At 38.8% G+C, this 26,148-nt stretch overlaps 1 protein-coding gene across 6 annotated transcripts in view; it reads right to left on the bottom strand.

Annotated features, from left to right (window-relative positions):
- Window positions 1-26,148, bottom strand: part of EFR3A (EFR3 homolog A) — a 181,217-nt gene that overhangs the window by 80,765 nt on the left and 74,304 nt on the right. For 3 of the 6 annotated variants that reach the window (XR_013824491.1, XR_013824492.1, XR_013824493.1), the window contains exons 19-23: window positions 19,389-19,480; window positions 15,783-15,831; window positions 11,993-12,096; window positions 11,433-11,482; window positions 4,031-4,121 (exon numbers count right to left, since the gene is read on the bottom strand). Coding sequence is in view for 3 of the 6 variants with exons in the window: in XM_079901357.1 (XP_079757483.1) it covers window positions 6,878-6,983; window positions 11,433-11,482; window positions 11,993-12,096; window positions 15,783-15,831; window positions 19,389-19,480 (401 nt within the window). In the remaining 3 variants the exon portion in view is untranslated. Of the gene's footprint in view, window positions 1-1,134; window positions 4,122-4,229; window positions 6,984-11,432; window positions 11,483-11,992; window positions 12,097-15,782; window positions 15,832-19,388; window positions 19,481-26,148 lie in introns of those variants that run through there. The other 3 variants (XM_079901357.1, XM_079901359.1, XM_079901358.1) reach the window with 2 other exon arrangements.

Below are 26,148 nucleotides of genomic sequence, written 5' to 3' on the forward strand. Positions count from 1 at the left end.
CACTGTGATGTTTGTCAGCTCACATCCAAATGTGTCTTTGGAGAAGGCAAACGAGGGGGTGGTTATATGTTTCCTGGAGTGCACTGTAGGGGCTCAATAAATATTCCCATCAACGTTTCTTTGTCTGGTTTGGTTTTGAAGATGCTGGTACATGAATAGATGGCAAAGGTGAGATGGCAGAGGAACGGAGGGGGAAAAGATATCTTCACTCCCCAATCACTGAAATCACAATCTTCTATTACAAAAATACAGAAGGGAGTATATTTAATCAATCTTATGAGACCACCTATGGGTCACCAATAACCCACCAAAGACATATGCCAAGGACTGAGATGACAGCTCTTGCGGTATGTTACTAAGAGAATGGCCTCAGCCACCTCCATGAAGAGTCACTGGTAACCCTGTCTTGGGTCTGGCAATATTAAATTGATTAAAAAAGAATGATAGGGTTTATCCCAGTGGCTGGACGTTTGGGGGATGCCAATGCCCACTCAGACACAGACAAATATAATAGGAATTACAAAAAAATGGAAATTATATCCCTCCATCCATCCATCCATCCATCCACCCATCTGATAGTTATTGAGATTTTACTGTGCATCAGGCAAAAAGGCAATGTGCTTCTGGAATCGCCTTCAATATTTCATAAGGACACGAACTATAGTTCACATCACAACCTTGGTTCTCTGTTCCCATAAATCACGTGTCCTGCAGTGAGACGATACAGGGTCCCTGCCTGCTCCTCAGACAGGCGGGAAAGCAGAGCCTCTGAAGAGTTCGTGTTTGTGACCTTCTCATGGTGTGGAACTATCCTGACGTTAAAGAATTGAAAACCTTAAGAAATCAAAAGGTCGTGGTGCCAAGCCAGCAGCGGATACCCTTCCCTACCTTCCAGGGAAATCACCTGATGAGCACCTTTTGATGAATCCAACACATTGGAATCTTTTTTTTTTTTTTTTTGCGTGGCACGTGGGATCTTAGTTTCCCAACCAGGGATCTAACCCGTACCCCCCGCAGTGGGAGCGTGGAGTCTTAACCACTGGACTGCCAGAGAAGTCCCTCACGTTGGAATCTTTTGAATAATGTGACCTTTTAAGTAACAGCTGAAATTTGGGTCCTCCCAGAAGCGGACCCTTAGACAAGGACTTGAGAGCAAGTGGTTTATTTGAAAAGTGCAGGAAACGCTGAGGGGAGAACAAAGGGATAAGACGGCAGAGGAACGGTAGCCAGTGAAAGCTGCGTTACCAAGGCAGTTGCCCCTGGAAGTAGAATACGCATAGCACATGCGCGCGCGTGCGCACACACACACCCGCTGCGAGAGGAGACAGACGACCTTCTATCAGATCAGTCTTTACTCCCATGGAGGGCGATGTCTCCTGCCTGCTGCACCTGGCGGCCGGAGGCTCTGGAGGCTGAGGAAGCCTTTAGGCAAAGAAATGCAGGTGAGAGTGTCTGGCAATCAGCCTGCAGGCACTACAGCGGTCATGGCGAGGCGGGCCACTAATGGCACTCCCCTCCTTTAACCCAGCAGGTGTGTGCTAAGTGTCCGCTTCCCATGGCCGGCACCGTGCTAGGCTGCCCACACGTATGGTGACTGCCTGCCTTCTCCACACCTTCACCTGAGGCAGCTGAATGTTGCTGAAGGACAAAAGCAACTGACCTGACCCACTTCACTTGAAGCTCATGACCACAGAAACCTCAAATGGACGCTCAACCTTTTCTTAGTAAGCTGAGTTTTCTGCTCTCCAAGACAACTGTTTGGTCCCTTTCCTCCTCTCCTCAAACCTTCCACACCTCCCCTTGCTCTCAGCTGAGAACTGTCCAGAGCGGAAGGGTCTGAGATGTTACCTTATTTGTAACTTAACAAGTTGGTCTGCATTTCATGGATGCTGGCAGAAGATACGAGATGCTTGGGTCAGAGACAAAGGACTTTATTACTTACAGTAATGGCAGTAGCCTGAGTATGATAATTTATGCTGGTTCCTCAAGCCCTGGGCCAATGCAAAGAGGGTCAGGTAACACCTACACACAGGGTGGGTTTCATTACACAGGGAACCTAAAATATTTATTTATTGGCCACAAGCCTGCCTTTTACCCCAGAAAAGAGATCATCTGTATTATACAGGACAAGAAGCATGTCTGTCCTTGGCTCCAAAGGGAGATGCCATCTCTGTGTTCCAAGTCTGTAGGATGTACTATATCCTTAAAAAAGATAATCCAGAATAAAGATAGTGTCTCTGTTCACAAGACATGCAGAAATGCAAGGCACATGGCTACAATGACCTCACCTAATACTCCATTGAGAAAACTGAAGTTTTCCCGTGGGAATGTCCTGATCTTCTTGCCACCAAAGCTACAAAATTACCGGCGGTCTTTGTCTTCCTTCCTGTTTCAATGAAAAAAGTGTTCCTTATCCATGTCAAAGGTCAACCCCTCCACCTACGCTCTGGGTACAGTACCCCCCTATTGCCTTTTCCAGGGCTTGATTCCTGCAAACATTTCCTTTTTATTCTATATCAATTCATCCCTCTCTTCTTCTATATCATTCTAATCAGCATGCAAACATGCCCTAAAGTCTCCCATCTTTAAAAAATCTCTCCCTTGACTCATTTAACTAAGATGGTGGAAACATGAAATTATAAATCTGATGCTCCTAGATTTAATCTTGTCCTTAAATACCACACTAGGTGGTGCTATACTGGGTATCTTTTGCCTGACTTCACATCATCCAACCCTACCTTACTCCAGATCCTGCCGTGATAACCGGTTCCACACAGGCTTCCACCCGCCTCATGCACGGGGGTGGAATCTGACAACGCCTGCCTTCTGCACTTCTACCCTTCGTGCATGCGACACAGGACTTCTCTGAGAAAAAGGCATGGCACGCCTTGGGAAACTGCCCAGCACTCAAGCACACACAATCCAAAAACGCGGGGCAGTTAATGTCAACAGGGCCACCCTTGACCATGAAGAACAGAAGCGGAGCATACACGCTTCCCCAGCTTTCCTCACCTGGGTGGACAGTTCTGAGATGATTTCATGGGACTCCTCAGGCTGTCCAGTAGGATGGATCTCCAGTCGCCTATGGTGCTGGTAATTCATAAATAAACCCTCTTAATGAGCTTTTTCTCATGGCACTTCACTGGTCCGGTCCCTTGCTGGGGTTCCCTGGAATCACTTCCCAGAGCAATTCCTACATGGAAGCCTTTGTCTTCGGCTCTGCTTTGGGAGAACCTAGGCTAAGTTACTGGCTTCCCAAGTCTGCCTGTGACTCGAAGTGTAAGTACAAGGCGAATGTAATATAGCAAAACTAAGAGGCAGGGCTCGATGCTACACACTGGCTCTGCTTTTTCAATCATGTGAACTTATGTATCAGATGAGAGAACAGGACGCAACGAATTACAGCTGAAAGGAAAACGCATGAGAGAGTGTATCACACAGGCTGCTCATTTTACACCTAAAGAAAACAGGTTCAGAAAACTGGAATGACTGGCCTAAGACTGCAGAACTGAGACAGCTGCCCAGGTTGCTTAAGACGCTATGCATGGTGAACTCAAGGATTACTAATGACAAACACTGACTCAGTGTCTAGTCTGTGCCACGCAGGCATGACACGAGGAACCTCTTCTAAGTGATTCATCTACCCCTCAACAGAGGACCTCTGAGGGCAGAACATACTCTCCTCATTTTACATACTTCAAAGCTCAAAGTTCCGTCACTGCCTAAGGCTACGGCCAGGAGTGGCAGGGTGGGGTCTGAAGCCAGAGCCCGTGCTCCTCGTTGCTTTGCCAAACTGCTAAAGGAAGTCCCCGAAGCCCATCTGGCTATGGTGGGCTTTCCTGCCAGCGGCAGGAGAGCAGACCAGGTGGCAGAGGGTACTAGAGAGGAGCTATCGTTTTAGAGAGAGGCTTCATGTAACTTACACAGCAAAGGGGTAGGGTTGAAAATACAAACAGTAAGACTAATGCAAAGGTGGAAACCGTGCTTTCACAGGCACACACTAAGAGCTTAATCTTAGCTTGTATCTTACCACGACTGCAGTTATGGTTCTGATTCTTCCAATGTATGTGAGGATGAATCCGTTTGGCGGCTTGATTTTCACTGAAGTTCTTCATTTTTAACTAAAGCAAAATAGTGAATACGTTTAATTTAATAAATGCAATGGCTATTACAAAAATGTACGTATACAGAAGTAATTTGATTTTGTTTTATTGCTTATATATGAATTGCACAGTGAACTGTTACATTTCAAAAAACTCAATTCATTACATTTAGTACATATATTGGCATGAATAAAACAAATCAGTACCATTTTCAGAAAGGAAGAAAAGAGATATTGAGAGGAAGGGGAAGTTAACTGCTGGTTAAGTACAGTATTATGATTCTAAAAGATAATGAGTTCAGAAGTATTAAGGAAGTGTGTGTGTGTTTAGGTTAACTCCAATGACTATATAAGCAAAGACAACACAAGTATAGGAGGAACATTTCAATGTTAACTATTCAATGTCAAGGGAAAAAATGAATGATATAAGCAACAGTATATAGCAAAGAGAGAATGATTAACAGTTTTTATTAAGAGTTTTAAATATCTACAAAAATATAGCAATGCAGTGAACTTCAACACATCCTAAACTTTCAGTATCCAAACTGGCCGTAATATAGTAGGCATACCTATGACGTGCAGGATCTCCTGCAATCTCCTGGAAGGGACAGAAAGCCTAAGAAAAGACCCCTCATTTCTTGGGAATCGTTGTTAACAAGACCAGTTCAGTAATCTAGGATATACAGAAGTCTACTGTGATTTAAAAACAACTACAACAGGAAAAAAATCCCACAAAACCCAAATCTACAGTTTACAAAACAGACCAAGAGGTGTGATAAACATGAACTGAAATGGTTTTCCTTTACATGCTGTACATGCATTTTTAAATCACAGAGAAGCATGAAAGTCTGTAGAGCAAAGTTTGTTTTGCATGAGTGCAAATGAATATATATCTTCTTTTCTTCTACTATTAAATTATATATATTTTTTCATACAAAAGCACACAGTGTTAATCTAGAAAATGACATCCAAGTGGATGATGATTGTTTTTGCATGTCCCCCTGCTTAGATTTTTACACAATCTTTCTTTAAAAATACAGAAAAAAAGGGAAATTAAAAAAACGTAAAACTTGGCCTATTAAATGGTGAAACATTTTACCTCGTCAAGAGGTAAAGTTACAGTGACAGCTGCAATGGGGGCCATTTAACCCCCCAAGTGGTGACTGCACTATCACTTGGAAAACAATGTCTTGTTATCAACAGTGAGTAAACCACCCAGGATGTTTGAGTATCATTTGATAGGTTTAAAAAGACTAGGATCTTCTGCAAGATGTTTCAAGATGCTGTACTTTGGTTTAAATATTCAAAAAAATTTTGAGTATGCTTGTTCTATTATTACTTCCTCACTTTTTTGTTTCTACTAAAGGTGCCCAAATAATTGTAAACACCAAGTAATAACATGCCTTTCTTCACTGCAATTTTTCAAACAAAATCTAAAGCTAAAAATGCAATTATTTTTTGGGTTACAATCTTTGATATGTATATTGTTTTATGTAAAAGGGAATCAAATCTGAAAAGGTAGTAGAATTATAAACAGATTATTTTATTAAAATGTCCAAAAAGAATTTTATGAGTTGCAAAGAAAATTGTTCATTTTTGCCATGTGATGGAATTCACTAAAATGTACACAATTTTAAGAACACTGTAAGTCTGTCAGCACATGTAATCTTGGTAGCTTAAATCAATACAAGCTTAAATTGACGATCTATAGCACACTTGATTGCTAAACCCATAGGCACTCTTTTCAAATGTAATATCACAAATCCTAAACAGAGATGCATACAAGTTGCAGTTCAAATCTTACAAACTGAAAGTCCATTCGGGGCCTTTTTTGACTATAAGGATTTAAAAACTGCACAATATTAAAATGTAAATTAATATGCTCTCAACAGAAATCAAAATGTACACACTCTTCACAGGTGAACTAGTAGATGTTTTAAATGTCTTTTCTTCCTATACTAAATATATAGCTCATTTAATTAATGGAGCCACAGCAAAATACTACTATAATTTCAAAGCATAGTCTGTAAACTAATACATCTAATGATGTAAAAAATATTGCACAGTTCAGTACTCCAAGAGCAAGCTCTGAGACTCTCAAGTAGAACGGTCAAACTTTTGGCAGAAAACACGGTATTACAAGAACTAGACACTTTAAAGTCGGAGATTTTAGGGTCATATTCTAGGAATATTACTCAGTAAATGTCATCTCCACAAACAAGGGGAGGAATGACTGTCACATACCGTTACAGCGAACGAACAGAGGGATGCGCACCACGACATCTAGAACATGGGGACCAAGAGCCACAGAACAGTTCTGCTGCTCCAGGATAGGAATATATTTGTATGTTTTTGCTTTCGCAGATAAAGAAAAACAACAGCAATTCTAATTTTAAGCAGTTGCGTAGATGTCTAAGAAATACAGTAGACACTTGATACATCTTCAACCCTCTGAAGGCTTAATTTTTTTTTAAATTACATGTTTGTGAAAATTTTTAAATATACTATTTAACAATTAATGTGAGACCAATATACGTTCAATTTTAAAAGCCATCGGGAACCTAAAAAGAAATTAACATGGCATAAACCTATCTTCAAAAGTACTCTAAATCATATAATATAGCTGCAAAATATCTAATCTGATATGCCAAGCATTCGGTTAAAGATAAATTCCATCATAATTTTCACGAAGTATGTTAACACACATTAAGTAAACCCTGAAAACTCAGCTTGGCCCTGATTTTTAGGCTTTATGCTGAGGTCTTCGTGAGCCACTCAGTACACACACAGATCTGGAAACTTCATCTCGTAGACCGGGACAGACTGGTATTGGGCGTGCCCAGAAGTAATGGTCAGTGTTCCTGATGGACTGGGAGGAGGGCTGTAAAAGAGCGAGGCATCGTCAACAGGTGCATTGCAAAGCTGTTCACTTCACGGAGCACTCTCGCTACTACCTGCCAGCAGCAGAGTGAGGCTCCTTCATCGCAGGGATCAGTGTGACGGAATTGCGGGCCAGCTACAAGGTGGCATGGCACATAGATCACAGTGGTACCAAGCTGTTTTTAAGTCTGCACTAGACATTCTCCTCTGAATATATGTATATATAATTTTTACAGTGGGATTATGCTATACCCACTCATGTAAGCTTGCTTTGTTTCACTAGTAAAAAATCTTATATATACATATATTAACTTCTTTTGATGACCACTGCATGGTACTTCAATATATAGATATATTATAATTGATTTACTTCAATGGACAGACGTAGGTTCATTTTTCATTATCATAAATAATGCTGACAGGTCTTTTTTTTTTTTTTTTTTTTGCAGTATGCGGGCTTCTCACTGTTGTGGCCTCTCCCGTTGCAGAGCACAGGCTCCGGATGCGCAGGCTCAGCGGCCATGGCTCATGGGCCCAGCTGTTCCGCGGCATGTGGGATCTTCCCGGACCGGGGCACGAACCCGTGTCCCCTGCATCAGCAGGCGGACTCTCAACCACTGCGCCACCAGGGAAGCCCCTAGGTCTATTTTTATACATAATTTTATCCTGTCTCCTTGGTTTATAGTCTTACACACAGAATTTCTGCATCAAAGTGTATTTACATTTTTGAGACTGGTACACATTGCCATAATACTGGCAATTCATACTTTCAACATCTGAGTGTAGCCATCCTCTTACACCATTATAAATATTGGGTATAATCATTCTTTCTTGTCATTTTAATCTTTGGCACTCTGGCAGGCAAAAGAGAATTCATTCTTTCTTTTATTTTCACATTTCGGGTTACTACTAATGCTATATACCTTTGTAGATTTGTATCCATTCTGCGTTTCTTTTAAAATGAATTGTCTATTTGAGTCTACTGCCTGTATTTCTACTCAGATATTTTTCTTTTATCAGTTTCAGAGACTGATCTTTTGTCACATGATACCAATGTTCTTCCCTCAATTCATTACTTCATTCTTATCTCTACCATAGATAAAGATACTGACACTTTCATCATTCAAAAAAGGTCCTTTGTGTCCTCAACCAATTTCTCCCTACTCCCACATACCCATACACATACACCCACATCCAACAGTAACTATGTTCTGATCGCTGTCACTGAAGGTTAGTGTCACTTGTTCTTGAATTTCACATGGTCTATACAGCCTATAGGAATGGTCCATACAAGCTATACTCGTTTATGTTTGATTTCTTTTGCTCAATGCATTTTTTAAAATTTACCCCCAAAATGTGTTCCTTTTTACTGCTGAATAGTATTTCATTATTGTAAGAGTACCACTATTTGTCTACTCTCTCTCCATTCTCCTGTTGATGGGCATCTGGTAATTACGAAAAAAGCTGCTAAAACATTCATGTACATGTCTTTTTGTGAATCTAAGTTTTCATTTCTCTGGGCAAATACTGAGATATGGGATTACAGGATCAAGAGCAGGTATATGTTTAACTTTATAAGATACTGCCGAAGTTTTGCAAATTGTACCAATTTATACTCCTATGAGCAATATATGCGAATTCTTCTATAATGTCCAATATACTATTAAGCCCATCCAATGACATTTTTTTCTTTCAGATATCATAACATTCAGTTCTTGAACTACAATTTGGTTCTTTTTTAGACTTTCCATTTCTCTCCTAAAATATACATATTTTTTCCTTTAAATTCTTTGATATGTGTGTGTGTTCTTTTAAGGTCATTGTCTACTAATTCCAATAATTGGATCAATCATCTGTGGGGCTGCTTATTCTTTTTCTGTATTTTCCTGCTCCTCTGCATTCCTTGTAATTTTTTTCTTATTGTACTAAGGTCAAAGTGAATGAAGGAACAATGGAAACTGAGATATAATATTGCTTATTTTGTTTCTTTTCTCAAGCATACAAACTCTTTTCTCTATCTGGTAGTTAGAATGAGGCAAATTAACAAGAGGAAATATATCAAATAGAAACTGAAAACCCTGAAGGTACACTAAGAAGTCTATTTCATTTCTCTGTATCATGTAAGGTACCCAAAACTACTACTTCCTAACTAGGTGACCTTGGATAAATTACCAAACTTCTACGTGCATCTGTTTCTACATTTGTAAAGTAAAAATAATCACTACATCTTTTTAAAATCTGTTGTAAACACTAAATGAAAGAATGCACTTAGCACAGTGCCTAGAACACGATAAGTGTTCAGTAAATAACTATTAGCAGTAAGGCTTAATAAATACAAATTATTATTAGTAGTTGCAGTACCAATGAAACCGAATTAGTCATAATACTTATTCTAAAATATTAAATCCATATAGTTATGATAGTGTGATTAAATGTAACATGGTGGTCTCTAGCAACATTTCTTTTAAGAACATGAGTTATGGATTTGAATTTTGATTATTTCCACTCACTAGCTGGATAAACTTCAGCTAGTTACTTTACTTCTCTAAGCCTCAGTGTCTTTACCTGGGGTGGGGGGGAAAGGATCTACCTAACTTTTCAGGACTGTGGGGAGGATTAGTAAAAACGACAGATATAAAGCAGCAGATATTTACTGTTACAATTAACAGGCATCAAAGAAGCTGTGGACAGGGAGTGTTGCCTGCCATTCCAGTTCTGCAAGATCAAGCCATCAGCCACTGCAGTCGCCTACAATGGTGCGCCCTGAGGGGAATTCAGGATGGAGAAAAACAGGGAGCATCCTGTTCTTTGGATACTGGCCCTAAACAGTTAAGATGCATATCTAAGGAATAATTTCAATGAACCCAGATCCTTGCACCTTCCCATGCATAGAAAAGCACTAAAATCATCAACCTCAGATGTCTGCTCTTTGTGATTAGCAGTGATCTTTTGATGTTTGACTACATGGTTTTTTCCAGCCAAAAACTCCTATATATCCTGGCTCCTCCCTTACCTCTTCCGGGCAGTTCCCCAGAGCTACCTGAGAGGCTGTCTCCCGGGCTATAGTCCTCAGCAAGGTCCCCAAATAAAACTTAACTCTCAACTTTTAGGTTGTGCGTAAATGCCCGCACCCAGCAATTTTCTCTGAATCTAATAGAGTATATTGCATATTTTAGTCTGATTCTCTGTTCTGAACTTTTATAAATGAGTGATTCTCAACTTAGTCGGGGGCGGGGCAGTATGGTGGTAAATGCCTAGAATAAGATGTTAAAGTGATGAAAACATGCTTTGCGTATGAAGGCAGAAAAAAGGCTGGGGGAAAAAAAGCAACTGACCTCGAGCATCTACCTGTTTATTCTGTTTATAAGGATACATACAGGGTTTGAAGCAAAACAGATTTAGTTAATCAAGTTGAAAATATAAAAGATACGGCAATGTAAAAAAAAATTTCAGAAGCACAATTTCTGTCTACGGCTCCTTTACTGTGCCACATTATACACAGACCAGTCTCCACACTGAAGTCAATATAAGAATATGCAGAGGTTCTTTCCTTAGGTGGAACCTGGAGTTTTTCTCTCCCTCTGTCATGTGCTTCATTACTTAACAACCAATAGACACAGAAAAACCGATATTAGATACCTTATGTTTTTGGAGCATAAGATACAATCGTTCAATGATATCCACAGGGGACTGGTTCCTGGACCCTCCACACAGACCAAAATCCTTGGATGCTCAAGTCCCTTATATAAAATGGAGCACTACTGGCATATGACCTACACACATCCTCCCTTATACTTTACATCGTATCTAGATTATTTATAATATCTAATACAATGTAAATGCTATGTAAATAGTTGTCAGCATGCAGCAAATTCAAGTTTTACGTTTTGGAACTTTCTGGGAATTTTTTTTTCCCCAAATATTTTTGATCCACAGTTGGTTGAATTTGCGAATGCAGAACCTGCGGATATGGAGGGCCGACTATAACTAATAACAGGACACAAATAGACATGACTTAGGAAAACTCAAGTCAAATTTAATAATTCAAGTGAGCCATCTGCATAGGTAGAATCATTATTGCCCTGGAAAGAACTATGAGGTTGAACCATATAAAACTGTAGTTTTTATAGGTCACAATGGTTAAATCTGAGAAATTACCTTTTTAAACATATCATTAGAATAAGAGTCTTCCAATTACTCAAATGTCCTTATAGGACCATTTTAAAGGAATAAATGGTCTAAAAAGGAAAGGTAGAAAAGCTACAAGCCCCCTGGACAAGAAATGGTATCAGACAATCCAGTAAACAGAAAAACCACTGAGACAGAGACCTGTATGATCTTGTGTTTACCCTAAATGAAAAGCACAATTACTTAAAAAGCCACAAATTTATAGGGATCTAATGGTTTCTATTTTGTTGCTTTATTGCTCTTGTAGTATCAAAACTCTTACCGTATGGTGAGTTCCAATATTTGAGCAAGTCTGTCATGAAGGAAATTTGCCTACAAAGGAGAAAAAAAAAAATGTTAAGAATGGATCTATTATTTTCCAAATACCCATATGTAATAATACAAGTGTGATTTAAAGGACAAAGCATAACTCTAACTATTAAACTGATGGTACAGAATGCTTTAATGTTTTGGTTTTATCTGTCTCATACACTGGAATTTAATGTAAAGTTTCTTTTATTCCTTTCCTAGTCTCACTGGTAAAAACAAAATCGATAGCCACACAAAATACCTACAGCAAAATCATTGAAAACCACTGCAAAAACAGTTTCAAAGCAATAACAATCGTTAACATTTGGGATCTGCCATTCCCATCAGCTGACATTACACAAAAAAATTATTTAGGCTTCACAGCTATGTCTTCAGCTTTCAGTCCCTATCAAATCCACTACCTTGTGGATTCTGTTGATCTGCCTGAAGCCTGGAATCTACCTACCAATTACCAGGACAGTGTCCACAAAGTCAAAGTCCACCCCCCGCCCCCTTCACCATGTGTTCACTTACTTTGGATTCACACTGTGCTGCTATTTCTTCAAAAGGTGCTTTCTGGAATTTCTCTATCACTAGACGTCTCTTTTCCTTTTCCTGTTCTTCCATTCCACTGGTATCTATATAAATGTTTAAAAAGACCCATTAAAAGGAATACAAAAATTTCATAGAACCTTGCCAATGACCATAAGAGCAAATGATCTATAAATAAAAAATAAGGGTGATTTATAGGACTACTTGTATAGGGAAAAAAGCAAAAGGTGTGACATCCTTGAAGTGTCTTAGTTAAGGCTAGAAAGCCCAGATATAAAAAAATTTAAAAACTACACAGCACAAAACCCTTTCTCATAAGACTACCTTTGTCTCTCTTACCAAATAAAAGCAGAAGCATGACAACTTCCTACAAGTTCAACAACTTCAAGGCCCTTCCTGAAGGACGATTCTTTTATTAATAATCATGCCCTTGCACATATGAGGTACTAAATTAAAAGTCTGCTAAACTTGATAGTGAATGGTGTGATTGAAATATAGATAGGGTCATGCGGAACCATGTTGCTTTAGCCTTTTCCATTTATCTTCCACAATTTGAAAAGGGATTTTTTTAAATCTTAAGATGACGTGTGGTCTGGCCAAAGTTTGTGAGATAATAAAATAATAAATGTCTGTCATTTTGATACATATAATAACTACGTCTATTTGCTTAAGAATCTGAAAAGAAGGCTAATTAATGGCTTATTTATTGATGGTCTACAGTAACAACTCAGTAACTCTTCAGCTTTTTTATTTTTCCTGGTCAAGAATTTCATAAGATGAAACAAAATCTGTTCAAGGTTCTTCAAAAACAAAGCTTCTCTTCAGGTAGACAAACTGTAACAATTAGCTAGTTTTAAAAAATGGATATATCAGGTACAAACGAAATAGGTTTATTTTCCCCCCTCTGAAATTGTGGCAGGTTAACAAAGTTGTCGAATTTATGTACTTTTTCTGAATGACTATAGTACAGAATTATGATCACATCTCTCGTGTTCACTAGATTAGGGTCACAAGCTCAAATGTGCCAGAGGCTAGGCAGGAAACATAGATGTTTTAAAAGCAGTAAGAAAAACAGGACTTGGGCAAGATGAGCGTACATCCCTGGTCTTTATTCAAATCCAATTGCTGAAAATAATACTTCTACCTAAATTTGGCCTGCAGGCAGCAAGTTTCTTTTCCATGCATTAGTCCAGTAGTTCTCAAACTTTTTGTTTCAAGACTCCTTTATACTCTGAAAAATTATTAAGAAAGCCAAATTGCTTTCTTTATGCATTACATCATTTGATATTTTCCATATTACAATATAAAAATGAGAGACTTAAAAAATATTCATTAAATGCATTAAAGAAATGAAACCACTATATGTTAACATAAATAATTGTTTCATGAAAAAATAACGACATTTTCTAAAATGAAAAGATTTAGTGAAGAGAATGGCATTGTTTTCTATTTTTGCAAATCTCTTTAATGTCTGACTTAATAGAAGCAGTTGGATTCTACCTGCAGATGCATTCAGTCCACTGCAATATGTTATTTTGGTTGAAGTATATAAAGAAAAACTAAACTCACACAGGTATGGACTGGGAAAGAGTAATTCAATAAATAGCCTTTTCACAGAATTGTAGCTATTTCTTCTTGGACACTACAACAAAACATGACAAACTGTAGTTTCTTAAAAGTTAGTTGCAATATGGAATTTGAAACCTCATTAATGAACTTTTTGTAATTGGTTATATTAACACCTATTGGTCTGTTCTACAGTTTGAATAGAGCTTTACTCATGTATGGTTTTGTAACATCATGCAAGGTCATTTGGAATATTGCTCCACTGATTTATGCAGACCCTCTAAATGTAGACATATTTCACTGTAAAATACTCTTTAAATTCACATTTGTTACTTATTATCACTGATCTCATTAGAAAAGTCGTTAAATAAATATTGGGGAACTGTCAAACTTGCACCGGCAGACATAAGCTTCAAAACTCTAATTTTGTTAAAAAGTGCTAATTTTATCACTGGGAGCAAATAATGTCAGGGTGGTTTTTTTCTCTTGAAGTGACAGCTTCCCTTCAAATACCACAGGTTTTCTTTTTTTTTTTTAAAGTAAAAGTGACGTTCCTTAAAAAAACCAACTAGTTCTGCTTGCAAATAAAAGCAATCAAAGAAGTGCTTTATATGTGCTCCCCAAAGGCATGTATTCATGGGATGAGATTAATAAAATTAATCATTTATACTGATTCTTCAAAGGCATTCTTAAGAGAAATCTTGCCTTTTAAAAATAACGGGTGGGCTTCCCTGGTGTCGCAGTGGTTGAGAGAGTCCGCCTGCCGATGCAGGGGACAAGGGTTCGTGCCCCGGTCCGGGAAGATCACACATGCCGCGGAGCGGCTGGGCCCAGTGAGCCATGGCTGCTGAGCCTGCGCGTCCGGAGCCTGTGCTCCGCAATGGGAGGGGCCACAACAGTGAGAGGCTCGCGTACCGCAAATAAATAAATAAATAAATAAATAAATAAATAACTGGGGATGTGTGGTGCTGAAGAATTCAATGACCATTAGTACAGTCTGACGCCACTGCCTTCATTCATGTTAATCCATGCAGTAAAAAGGCAAATAATGTCTTGGTATTGTGCTGCATATACTTTTTGACTTGAAGGATCCCTTGGAAGAGTCTTCCCCAAAGCTCCAGGGGTCCAAAGACATACTTTGAGAACCATTGCCAGACTGTAAGTACCTCAACATGTCTTATTAATTTTTAAATGTCTCACAGTATCTTGTACACAATGGGTGTTCAAAAATTGCTTATTAAATTCAATTAATTTTATTTTGGCAAATTTGATATTACAATAAGAAAAAAAATCCTCTAATGGATTAAGCTGAAAAAGGTCAGATTTTATTTCATGTATGATGGGTACCCTTGTTAATGATTTTCTTATTCTAATATTTCTTAAAAATTGAGAGCCAATTTCCACTCTCTATCGTGAAAGTCAATTTCCACCCTCTATTGCTTTACCAATTAGAAATGAATTGAGATCGAGGCATCATGAGCTTAGCAGGAATTTATATTAATACTTAACTGAAGGAATCATTTAAAAATTTTTAAAAGAGGCAAATTATATAAGGTAAAATTTATTTCCATAAACTACAGGAGAAAAAAAAATCAGAGTACTATTTTATGCAAACATAAGTGAAAAGATTAGAGTCAGTCAGACCTGGGTATGAAATCTGTCTCCAGTATTTACTAGCTCTGTGATCTCACGAGAGTTGCTAATTTCTCTGCCTCAGTGTTCTCACTGATAAAATACCAAGGATTAATGTGACGACTGTGCCTGCTGACGATTTCAGCCAGCTCCTTTTCTTACCCCATTAGAAACACGCTTCTAATTACACTACTATATGCCTACTAAAAATCATTCTATGTAATTCTCTCAGAATTATTCACCTGCCCATCTCCTATAAAAGGAAATACATTCACTATTTCTCAAACTCACTCAGCCTCAATGTTGGCCACCAAATAAGGGCAGCATTCAAATACCTGGTGATATGCTTTCATAATTCTAGAAAAGTCAGTCTACAGAGAGGAAAATAATTATGACAAGACAGGACAATTACAAAAGTCTGAAGAACATAAGCTAATAAATTGATTATATATTTATATAGAAATCGACAGTATATACACTTGCCATGCTGCCTCTGTTAATTCTGGCATTTAAACAAGTACTAAGATATAGATAAGCTAGAAAACACTAGGAGAGTTAACAAGCAAAATCTCACCAATTGCTTTCTTTAACGCCTCAAAGGTGATTTCTTCAGTGTTACTAACCTAGAGAAAAGTGATTTTAAGTAAAATAAAGAGTTAGGAACGGTCAATATAAATGATACCTGCACCTAGTTACACGTAATCTAAGAACTCTGACAAATATTTTCTTTCCTTTGTGTTGGCTGGATTTGTGATCACACTCAACAGCATCAAGTAATCTCCATGTTTTCACTGGTTTTAACAATGGCCAACCACAGTGGTTCCCCAGAGAAGTCTACAGATTGATGTTAGGCTGGAAGAATTAGCAACCTTTAAGGCAACCCAACCAATATTCAAGGCAGAGATTATATATAAATGCAGCTTCAGCTATGTAATAAATGAAAACTAAGTATTCTATACTCTTTACAATTTTGGTACCACATACAGGTTAAAAATCAAAAATGAAATAATCTGAAACTTTAAATGCAAAAATTTTAAAGCAAAAAATCACTACTTTGGGAAGTGTTCAAGAGTGCAGTTAACCAACATTTAAAAGTAATTATATTCTGGACCTCTTAAGGTCAACCACCAAGTCTTATTCTCCAGAAACCCCCTTTAACTTGAAGTTTTCAAATCTCGCTTGCTTTGAGACATGTAAAAGGTGTGGAATCAAGTGCTTACATAAAAAGTCAGTAATACTTTTTGTGGCACTAGCACACTTTCAGAAGGAATAATATATCCAGTTACTATAGTATCTCTGAATAAAAGTTAAGAAGTGATATATGAGTACTTGCCTTGGACTCTGGTCATCCCTAATTTTAGCTCATGAGCTTCTTTTTGCTAAGCCTAAGGCAGCAAGACTAGTGAAAGCAAAAGATTTCATGCTTTGCATCTTAGCTCTCCGTACAAAGGATTTAGCTGGAAATCAAAGCAGCAAGAGTTCCACTACCTCAGTTTTTCTACTGAGGGCTCATATTTCTAGTTGAAGTCAGATTAAACTTGGGAATCTTCAGTTGCTTTGTTCTAGATATTTGGAGCAGATATATAAGATTAGGCTCTGGCTGGTCAATTATTTGTACCTAGAAGCAATCTAGTACTTCAAAGTTGTTCTTACAACTGGTTAAGAGCTTTAGACTTTTGGGAAACAACTATAGTATAGGAGAAAGAACATAGTTGAAGCTAGAAGGCCAGAATTCTTATTACGGAGAATTTTTACTTATTACCTGTTCAATCCTGGATAAGTGAAAAGCTAGAGTACTTTATCTAATAACTCTTCCCTGTTTGTTGTTTTCCTTAATTTGGACAATGATGATGCATTCGCCCAGCATCAAAGAATCATGCCTATGGTGCTTTATTCTATCAGTCAAGCTGATGATTTAATTTCAGGAGGCAGAGACGCCACTGAAATAAATAAATGTTTTAGCCATTTATCTTCTTGAATACCTGAATTTAATTTAGGTATCTTTATACATATATAGTGCAATTTTTAGGAGAAGTTCACTAAATGATTCATGGTGGGCTAAAATTTGAATTACAAATGTTAGAACTCACATACCTCAGAAATGGACCAGGTATTTTAATAGACCATAGTAATAAGCTAAGTTATATCCTGGGAAAACAAAAGTTTTCCTATGATCTCCATCTAAACAACATGACAAGCTCTAAAAGCAGGTATCAAATATACTTGAGGACTAAGTGGGATTATGCATATACAATTGCAAGTAATTTTGATGAAATTACGAGCAATTTTTCAAATGAGCAATTTTTAAATTTGATTCATTGTTAGCAAATATACTTATTCTTAGTTTGATATTTTGTTACACCACTAACTGGTGAATACCTAACTGATGACACTTTCTCCTGTCCACACAATGAAATTAGTTAGTTTTAGCCTAGAAGGTACTGTTATTCTGTCTTCTGGTGTTTCAACGACCATTCCTAATACACAAAATCAGATACCATAATGGTAAATGAGTTTGAAACTCCAGTGTGCTCAAGTAAATCTTATATACTAAACTGTATTTAACTTTTCAAATACTCAGGGTGAGGCATATTTGACTTAGGATTTATAGTTATAGCAAAGATAAAACAAAAGGATCTTTAATAAGTTAACAAATGTATTAATGAACTTTTCATGTAAAATTCATGCTCAAGAGTCTTCCTCCTATGTTGTCTCCATGCAAATGTTTCTTCAGTTCATTTTATCAAAATAGACTGATTCTTTGCAACCTTTTAAAGTGCTATATATGTATTTTTAAAAAGAAATAAAAATGGTTAACAAAAGGCAAATGGGAAAAATACCAGTCAATAAAAAAGACTGCATTCTTGACAAGTATAAACTAAGGCTCTGGATGAACTTCTTCCCTCAAAAGGTAACAGCAGCAAATTCATAATCACTGAAAGATATAGCTAGCAAGATATCCTTCTTGCTAGTAAGGAGTGTAAAAATTAAAATGGCTTTGAAGAGGTGAAATTTAGAGAAGATGATTTTTCCTGAGTCTTAAACTGGTAAGAAACTCTAAACCAACCTTAAAGCCTCAAGTTCCAAAATGAACACTAACTGCCTATTCCAACTACTCTGATGCTCTGCAGATAATTCATTGATAAAACTGATTAATTTTACATAACAGGGAGTTAAAAGCATGAAAGATATAAATTAATTGGCTGTACCCTGGCCACCAAATAATTTTAATTCCTGAAGACAAATTAACTGACAGGGATTGGAAGCAGGAGGGAGAAAGGAGGCTGAGAAAGCATGAATTCAGACAACTTCCTTCCTCTTTTCTTACATGGATATTCTTTCAGTTATTTACATTGTACCAATGAGAAATAATGAAATACCTAAGAAGGCAAACAATGGATAAACCACAAGGAGGAAGCTGACGTGACATGCTGGCACACTGGAATTTTTACTTGACTATCAAAAAATGCTCTGCTGCTTTGTGGGATAAGTCCTAGAGAACACTGGCTGCTTTTTCTTCCTATAACTCAGTTGGGTACACTCTTGTGCTCTATTGAAACAGGAGGAGAACATTAAATCTATGATGTTTCAAATAACTCCTTAAAGAGTACACAGGTCACTGATACAGCTTAACCTATGTTAAATTCATTGTATTTACTATCCAAAAAGATTAAAAAATTTCTCTCATAGGTGAAATTTTGAAACTTTCTAAAAGTAGTGAGCATTTGGCTTCACATGACAGTGTATAATTCCATTTATTCTCACAACTTATGTTGCATAAACCTTTAAAAATAAATAGGATTAGAGGGCCTACTTATTTAATAACAGGCCTTGTGTAGCATTTCTTACTTATTGAAAAAACATACTTAGTTCTGTCTTATTAAAAAAACATACTTAGTTCTGTCTTATGGTTCCTTTTACTACAATGTGAAATCTAGTGATATCATAACACACAATATTAAGTTTATGTATCTTTATAGGTATATGAAATGAGTTCAGTAAAATAAATTATAAGTAAGTTCAAGGCTAAATCAGATTAACTTCTACTAACAATTTTGTTGATTTAGGGATAAATAAGAGTTGTATTTGATCCTGTTTAAAAGTGTGGAGGGGCAAAAAGTTCTTTTAAATTGATGTCTATCTCAAGACAGTACTTCATCATAAACTTTCAGCAACTTACCACATCATCTGAAGGATTGCTGTTGGGTAAGATATCCACCTGAATGGATACGGTGTCCACAATACTTTTCCTTCTAGAAAGTCGATCTTCATCTAAAATTTAAAAAAATTTCCCCCATTATTTGCTAGTTAGAATGATATGTCATTTATAAACTACACCTATTTCAGATTTAAAAATTTCAGAAAATTAAGACAGTTTGCCTTTTTTGCTCTTACTAAATATATAAAACTGTGTGCTCTCAGACTTTTATATTTCACGAAGCAGATTAAAAAAATAAAATTGATGGGTGAACTCCGTTTAATACAGCTGGCCCTTGGACAACATGGAGGTTAGAGGTGCTGACACCTGCACAGCACTTTACAGTTGGCCCTCCACATCTCCAGTTCCACATCCACTTCAAATTTCCCAATTCTCCATTAACCAATTCTATTCGACATGTTCTAAACGCAATTTTAACATCTCTAATAAACCTCCTTTATCTCCACAATGCCATATTTATTTTTCAAGAGTGCTATCATTCAAAAATCTTTATCTTTTCTTACCTAGATCTGAGGATAGCTTACTAACTGGTCTAACAACACTCCCTCCTATACTACCAGTAGAGCTGTTCTAAAATAAATCTTTTTCACACTAAACTATAATTTTAAAATAAATCCAGGGGCTCCCCTGGTGGCACAGTGGTTGAGAATCCGCCTGCCAATGCAGGGGACACGGGGTCGAGCCCTGGTCCGGGAAGATCCCACATGCCGAGGAGCAACTAAGCCCAGGCGCCACAACTACTGAGCCTGCGCTCTAGAGCCTGTGAGCCACAACTACTGAAGCTGCATACCTAGAGCCCATGCTCTGCAACCGCAATGAGAAGCCCGCGCACCACAACGAAGAATAGCCCCCGCTCGACATAACTAAAGAAAGCCCGCGTACAGCAATGAAGACCCAATGCAGCCAAAAATAAATAAATAAATTTATTTTTAAAAAAACAACAAAAAAACAAATACAGCCCACTGACTAATGCTGAGCTTCGCAAGTTTTTTCACATCAAAGCACATATATATAATTATAATACATGTAAGGCATATGGAGATAAAAGGAAGAGGCTGCTTGCACTGCAAGCTGACTACCCCAGGCCCGACCCAGCTACCTGAAGAACTAAGGAGATAAATATCCAGACACACCTGTAAAGCTCCCAATAACAACTGGGAAGCTCAGGTCTAGAATCTTAGTCGAACAGCACAGTCAGTCACTTCATAATCTGGCAACACTCCATCTTCCTAATCTCATTTTGTATATAGAGTTGACTCTTAGACAACATGGGGGCTTGGGGCACTGACCCCTGCACAGTCAAAAATCTGCATTATAACTTTAGTCGGCCCTCCATATTCACGGTTCTGCATTCACAGATTCAACCAACTGAAGATCATATAGTACTGCAGTAGGTATTTACTGAAAATTATTTGTGTATAAGTAGACCCGTGCAGTTCAAACCCGTGTTTTTCAAGGATCAACTGTACTGTGATTTTATCCTTCTGAAGGGGTGAATAATGAACTAAAAGAAGGCCAACATAAAGAAACTAGCTTCTTTCTTACTGACTACTCCTCTACTCCAAGGTAGCCTTCCATGGCAGTAATTAATGCTGTTGATCAAATACGGCAATTTACTCTCTTTCTGGGACATAGTAGGATTGCAATTCCTGGCCTCTTTGTGGTCAGGAGGGACTGTGTAACTAGCTCTGGCCAATAAAGTATGAGTAACGTTTCAGATCGCGGCGATCCCATCAGCTTGGATTCCAGAATACGGATGACATGAGGTTATGCACAGTTAGTTGGAGCGATGAGCACATCTTCACTGGTTTAAACTCCTAAGAACCTGTGACTGTCCTCACAGCACAACTTAGCCAGGGTTTCCTAGCCTTGGCACTAGTGGCATTTGGGCCCAGGAATTCTTGCCGAGGGGACTGTCCTGTGCCTTACCGGATGTTCGGCAGCATCCCTCACCTCTACCCACCGGATGCCAGCAGGCCTGCCCCAGTGGTGATAACTAACTAGGGTTGACAAATGTTCCGTGGGATGGGCAAAATCACCCACAGTTGAGAACCACTGACCCCGTCTATCCTGACTGATAACAGACCTTTCTAGAATTTTCCCTCTATGCCACCATAAGCTTCTTAAACACTAACCACATCACTCTTCCAAGCAACTCTACCCATTGCTTGATGAAGTAAAAAGGCATCTGGGTTCTCCAGTCAGATCCTGCCAACAGTAACTTCAGAGCTGCTCCCTTATTTATCTCGTGTTTAAGGCAAATGTGCCTATTCTCCAACCTCTGAGCAGGCTGTGGCACATCTGCCTTACACACTTTTCTACAAACAGAAACTCCTGCTGGAAGCCCATGATTACCTGCCCTTTCTTATGTCCTCCCCACTGTAAAGATTCTTATCTTTCAAGCCCTGGTTAAACATTACGTCGCTTCCTTTAAATCTTAAATATCACTCTAATTATTTTTACTTATCCCCCTTTCTTCTAGCTACAGAAATTTACTTTCAGTTATGACTGATCTTTCCTTGTCACTCTTCAATCATCATCACCCTTTACTCATCTAGTGGGCCTTGAAGAACAGACATATGGATTAATGTCTCATGTCCCCCCGTATACAAGAAACTCAGGGGCAGACTCTGCGTCTACATCTAGCACACACTAGTTACTCAGGTTCTGCTGGGTGAAGGCTGGAGGAACACAGACCTATATCTGTGACAAGTTATCACCTATCGTTTTTCTACAGTTTTCAGGCTGGAAATATTATATCTCCTGCATAGGGCCATTACGTAGGTAGCCTAGATACTGAACTTTTTCTACTTTTCCTTCATGATCATTTGCACTAATATAAATCACCAAAGCTAACGACCAAACATCAGTGGAACTGCCACAAAATAGTATGTCGTCATCACTGCTGACCTGCTTTTTTACCCTCTAATCACACCAACTTTCAATGTCTTACCAGAATTCAAAATGAGGAATAAATAACAGCCTGCTTCCCACCCACACAAGATTTTCTAGGTTAATATACAAAGGCTGATGGGCTGCAGAGAAAAGTCAAACTGAAGCCTAAGACAAAAATAAAAAGGAAAGGAGAAGTACAGAGGCAGGAGAGGGATTACTGAGTGACAAAAATCAACAAGAACAGAAGGGAAGTATAATGAGCAGAGATTAGGGAAGAAAATGAAATTCAGTGGGAAACTCTAATACTATATTCTCAGAAAGTTCTTTCTTTTGACCTATAGAGCAACCTGCTTGTAGGTGACAGAAAAAGCCCAGATACAACTATCATCAGATATCTTGTACATCTACACAAAAGTAAGCTTTCCAAAATAGAGCTTACCAAAGATAACTCTCCTGTTTCCATGGGCCGTCCACATCGGTTCCTGACCTGCCTTTCAAAGTCTGCTGAAATGCAGCATCACTGCAGCCTCTGTGGACCGCACTGTCCTGCCAGTTCGAGAACTGCTGTACCCTGTCACCATCTCAGTGTCTGATGTACGCACCCCCTCGGGAGGCCCTTGCTTCCCTTCCTGAAGTTGGTTTGGGGTAGTCCCAGACACTACTTTCTATGCCCTTTCATTTTCCCATCCCTTCTCCCTCTCCGCTTCCTATAATCTGCCGTTCACAATGGTAATCACTGTTTCTTCTTTTTGTTTTTAATTAGAACCTGGGTTTTAGAAGTAATGCTTAGAGAGAGCGAGGCCTAACGTCCTTCAGCGATATTTTGCTGCCACCTGGTGTATCTGTGTGTAATTTATATAACTGCATTCAGATGGCTAAAGAACAGAGAAAACAGTCTGAATACAAGTATAACACAGAACTACATTAAATTATTCAATATAATTTTCTATGGCTATATAAAAAATAAGATGTAGGAACTTACTTAACTGTATATAATAAATCATAAATGTAATTAGGGCTACTATACCATTCAGATTCAATGAAAAAGCTAACTGGGGCAAAATGAAATTTCACAGATAATTTATCTACATGAAATTTAAAATGTCAGTTTAACGCTGATACTACTTATACAGATATACTTTTTTGGTCTTATAGAAAAACACAAAATTCCATCTAGAGCTAATGCATATTTATAAAATAAAAAGAACCTAAAAAACCATTGTCACCATGAATACAAAGTCAGTGTAGGGCTTCCCTGGTGGCGCAGTGGCTGGGAGTCCGCCTGCCGATGCAGGGGACGCGGGTTCGTGTCCCGGTCCTGGAGGATCCCACATGCCGCGGAGCGGCTGGGCCCAGGGGCCATGGCCGCTGAGCCTGCGCGTCCGGAGCCTGTGCTCCGCAACGGGAGAGGCCACAACAGTGAGAGGCCCGCGTAACGCAAAAAAAAAAAAAAAGTCAGTGTAATATAAAAGACAATCTTTTATTTCTAAAACAAGCTTTAAAACAAAACCTCTACAAGGACAGATGGGATATATACATGAAAACACTTTTATAAGCAGATATTTGTTGGAAAATAATGGAGGTTTTGATAAAGCAGATAAAGGCATCCATGTGTTATAAGTGCTTTTAATCAATAAAACAAATTAACAAAATTCAAAATGCCAACTGGAAGATTAAGACATTAAAAAATACTAATACCATTCTTATACTGATAAGGCATTTTGTAGTTTTTATAAGCACTTTCATGTATATATTCCATTTGAGCGAAATGGCTTCAGGGCTATGGTCCTCGCTTCACATGAGGATATGGGGTCACTGAGAGATTAAGGGGTTATGCCCAAGGCCATATAGCGAGGGTAGAACAAAGCCATTCTATTCTCTCTTCACGTCTTCACTTTGAGAAGTCATCTTTCCTGAAAGCTCTTGCAAAATTCCCTATACTGCTAATTTCAAAATTCTCATCATAACCTCTAATCTCTCACACAAAACGCAATCCTGACCCCTACCGTACCTGGATGCTCCACTGTCCAAGACACTCAACAGAAGGCTGAGCTCCAAAACTACCCCCTCTTCCCTATTCATTTCTGTTAATAAGAAGTCCATCCTTCTATCACCCAAGATTCAAAACTACTTATAGACAGTCACATTTGAAATGCATACTTCTTTCTTTCTTCACTTAAACCCAGTCACGCCACCCGTCCCTCCTAAAACAAAAACAACAAAAAGCAAGCAAATGAAGCAGCAAACAAGCTCTGCTGCTCCTCCTCCTGGTGCTGTACCAAGCACCCAAATGTCCGTGGTAGAGCCCTAGACAAAATCGTTGCCTTTCTCCCTGCGCCCCCGTATCACTCAACTGCTTATAGATTCTCTCTTGCAGTGTTCTAGAGTCCACTCACTTTCCTGTATTCGCACTGGGACCTCCTTAGTACAGGTCACTGCCATCTCTCCTGGAGATTACTGAAGAGTATTCTAAACGGTTGTTCCGCCTTCAGTTTGCTGAACTACAACCAGAGTAACATTTCTAAATGCAACTCTTATCATGCCATCCCCTGTTTAAAATCATTTAATGACTCCCCATTGCTTTCAGGATAGTTCAAACTATTTAACCCGGTTTTACAATTCCCAACCCTACTCTTCCAATTCACTCCAAGTAGACTAACTTTATACTAATTCCTTGCAGAATCATGTTCTTGCCTACCTCCATTCCTCCACATATGCTATTATTTCTGCATGAAACACAGTTCACTTGCCTAACACCTGCTTCAGGCTCATCATAGGGACTTTTTCCTCTGGAAGACATCGGTTTCACCAAACCTGGACCAAACACTCTCCTAGGTGCTGCCTGAGGACCCCAAACCTCTCTGATCATAGCCGTTAAGGCATATTGCAACTGTCCTGTTAGACAAACTGTATAATGAATTAACTTCCTTCCTATGCATCTCGAATAAAACTGGTGAAGTGCCATCTTGGGAGAACTGAGAAAAACGTCACTCAAAATCATCTTCTGAGGGCTTCCCTGGTGGTGCAGTGGTTGAGAGTCCGCCTGCCGATGCAGGGGACACGGGTTCGTGCCCCGGTCCGGGCAGATCCCACATGCCGCGGAGCGGCTGGGCCCGTGAGCCATGGCCGCTAAGCCTGTGCGTCTGGAGCCTGTGCTCCGCAACGGGAGAGGCCACAACAGTGAGAGGCCCACGTACCACAAAAAAAAAAAAAAAGTCATCTTCTGTGTTTTGTGGTCCAGATGAGGAACCCATTAGGAATGACTATAAGTTTTGTGAAAGCAGAAACCTCTGTCTTGTTCATTTTTGCTTCTGTTTGCACAGCAGCTGGCACACTGCAAATACTCATTAAGTACTGTACCCCCTCATAGAGGAGCATTTAGCATATACCTAGACATATGCTATTAACTCAAATTATAGGTTGATTTGAGATAAAAGGAAAATGCAATACTCAGCTAACATTTATTGAACACTTACTATATGTCAGTCACCAACAGTTCAGTAAGCTTTAGGCAGACCATTCTTCTTTCTTTAGAACCAGTTACCATTATATTTCAATCGTTTGTCTGTCTTCTCCACCACATTTTTTTTTTTTTTTTTTTTTTTTTTGGCGGTACGCGGGCCTCTCACTGTTGTGGCCTCTCCCGTTGCGGAGCACAGGCTCCGGACGCGCAGGCTCAGCAGCCATGGCTCACGGGCCCAGCCGCTCCGTGGCATGTGGGATCTTCCAGGACCGGGGCACGAACCCGTGTCCCCTGCATCAGCAGGCGGACCCTCAACCACTGTGCCACCAGGGAAGCCCTCTCCACCAGATTTTAATCCTTGAG

The sequence above is a fragment of the Stenella coeruleoalba genome (assembly GCF_951394435.1).
Source record: "Stenella coeruleoalba genome assembly, chromosome: 17".
In the NCBI taxonomy this organism is placed as follows: domain Eukaryota; kingdom Metazoa; phylum Chordata; class Mammalia; order Artiodactyla; family Delphinidae; genus Stenella; species Stenella coeruleoalba.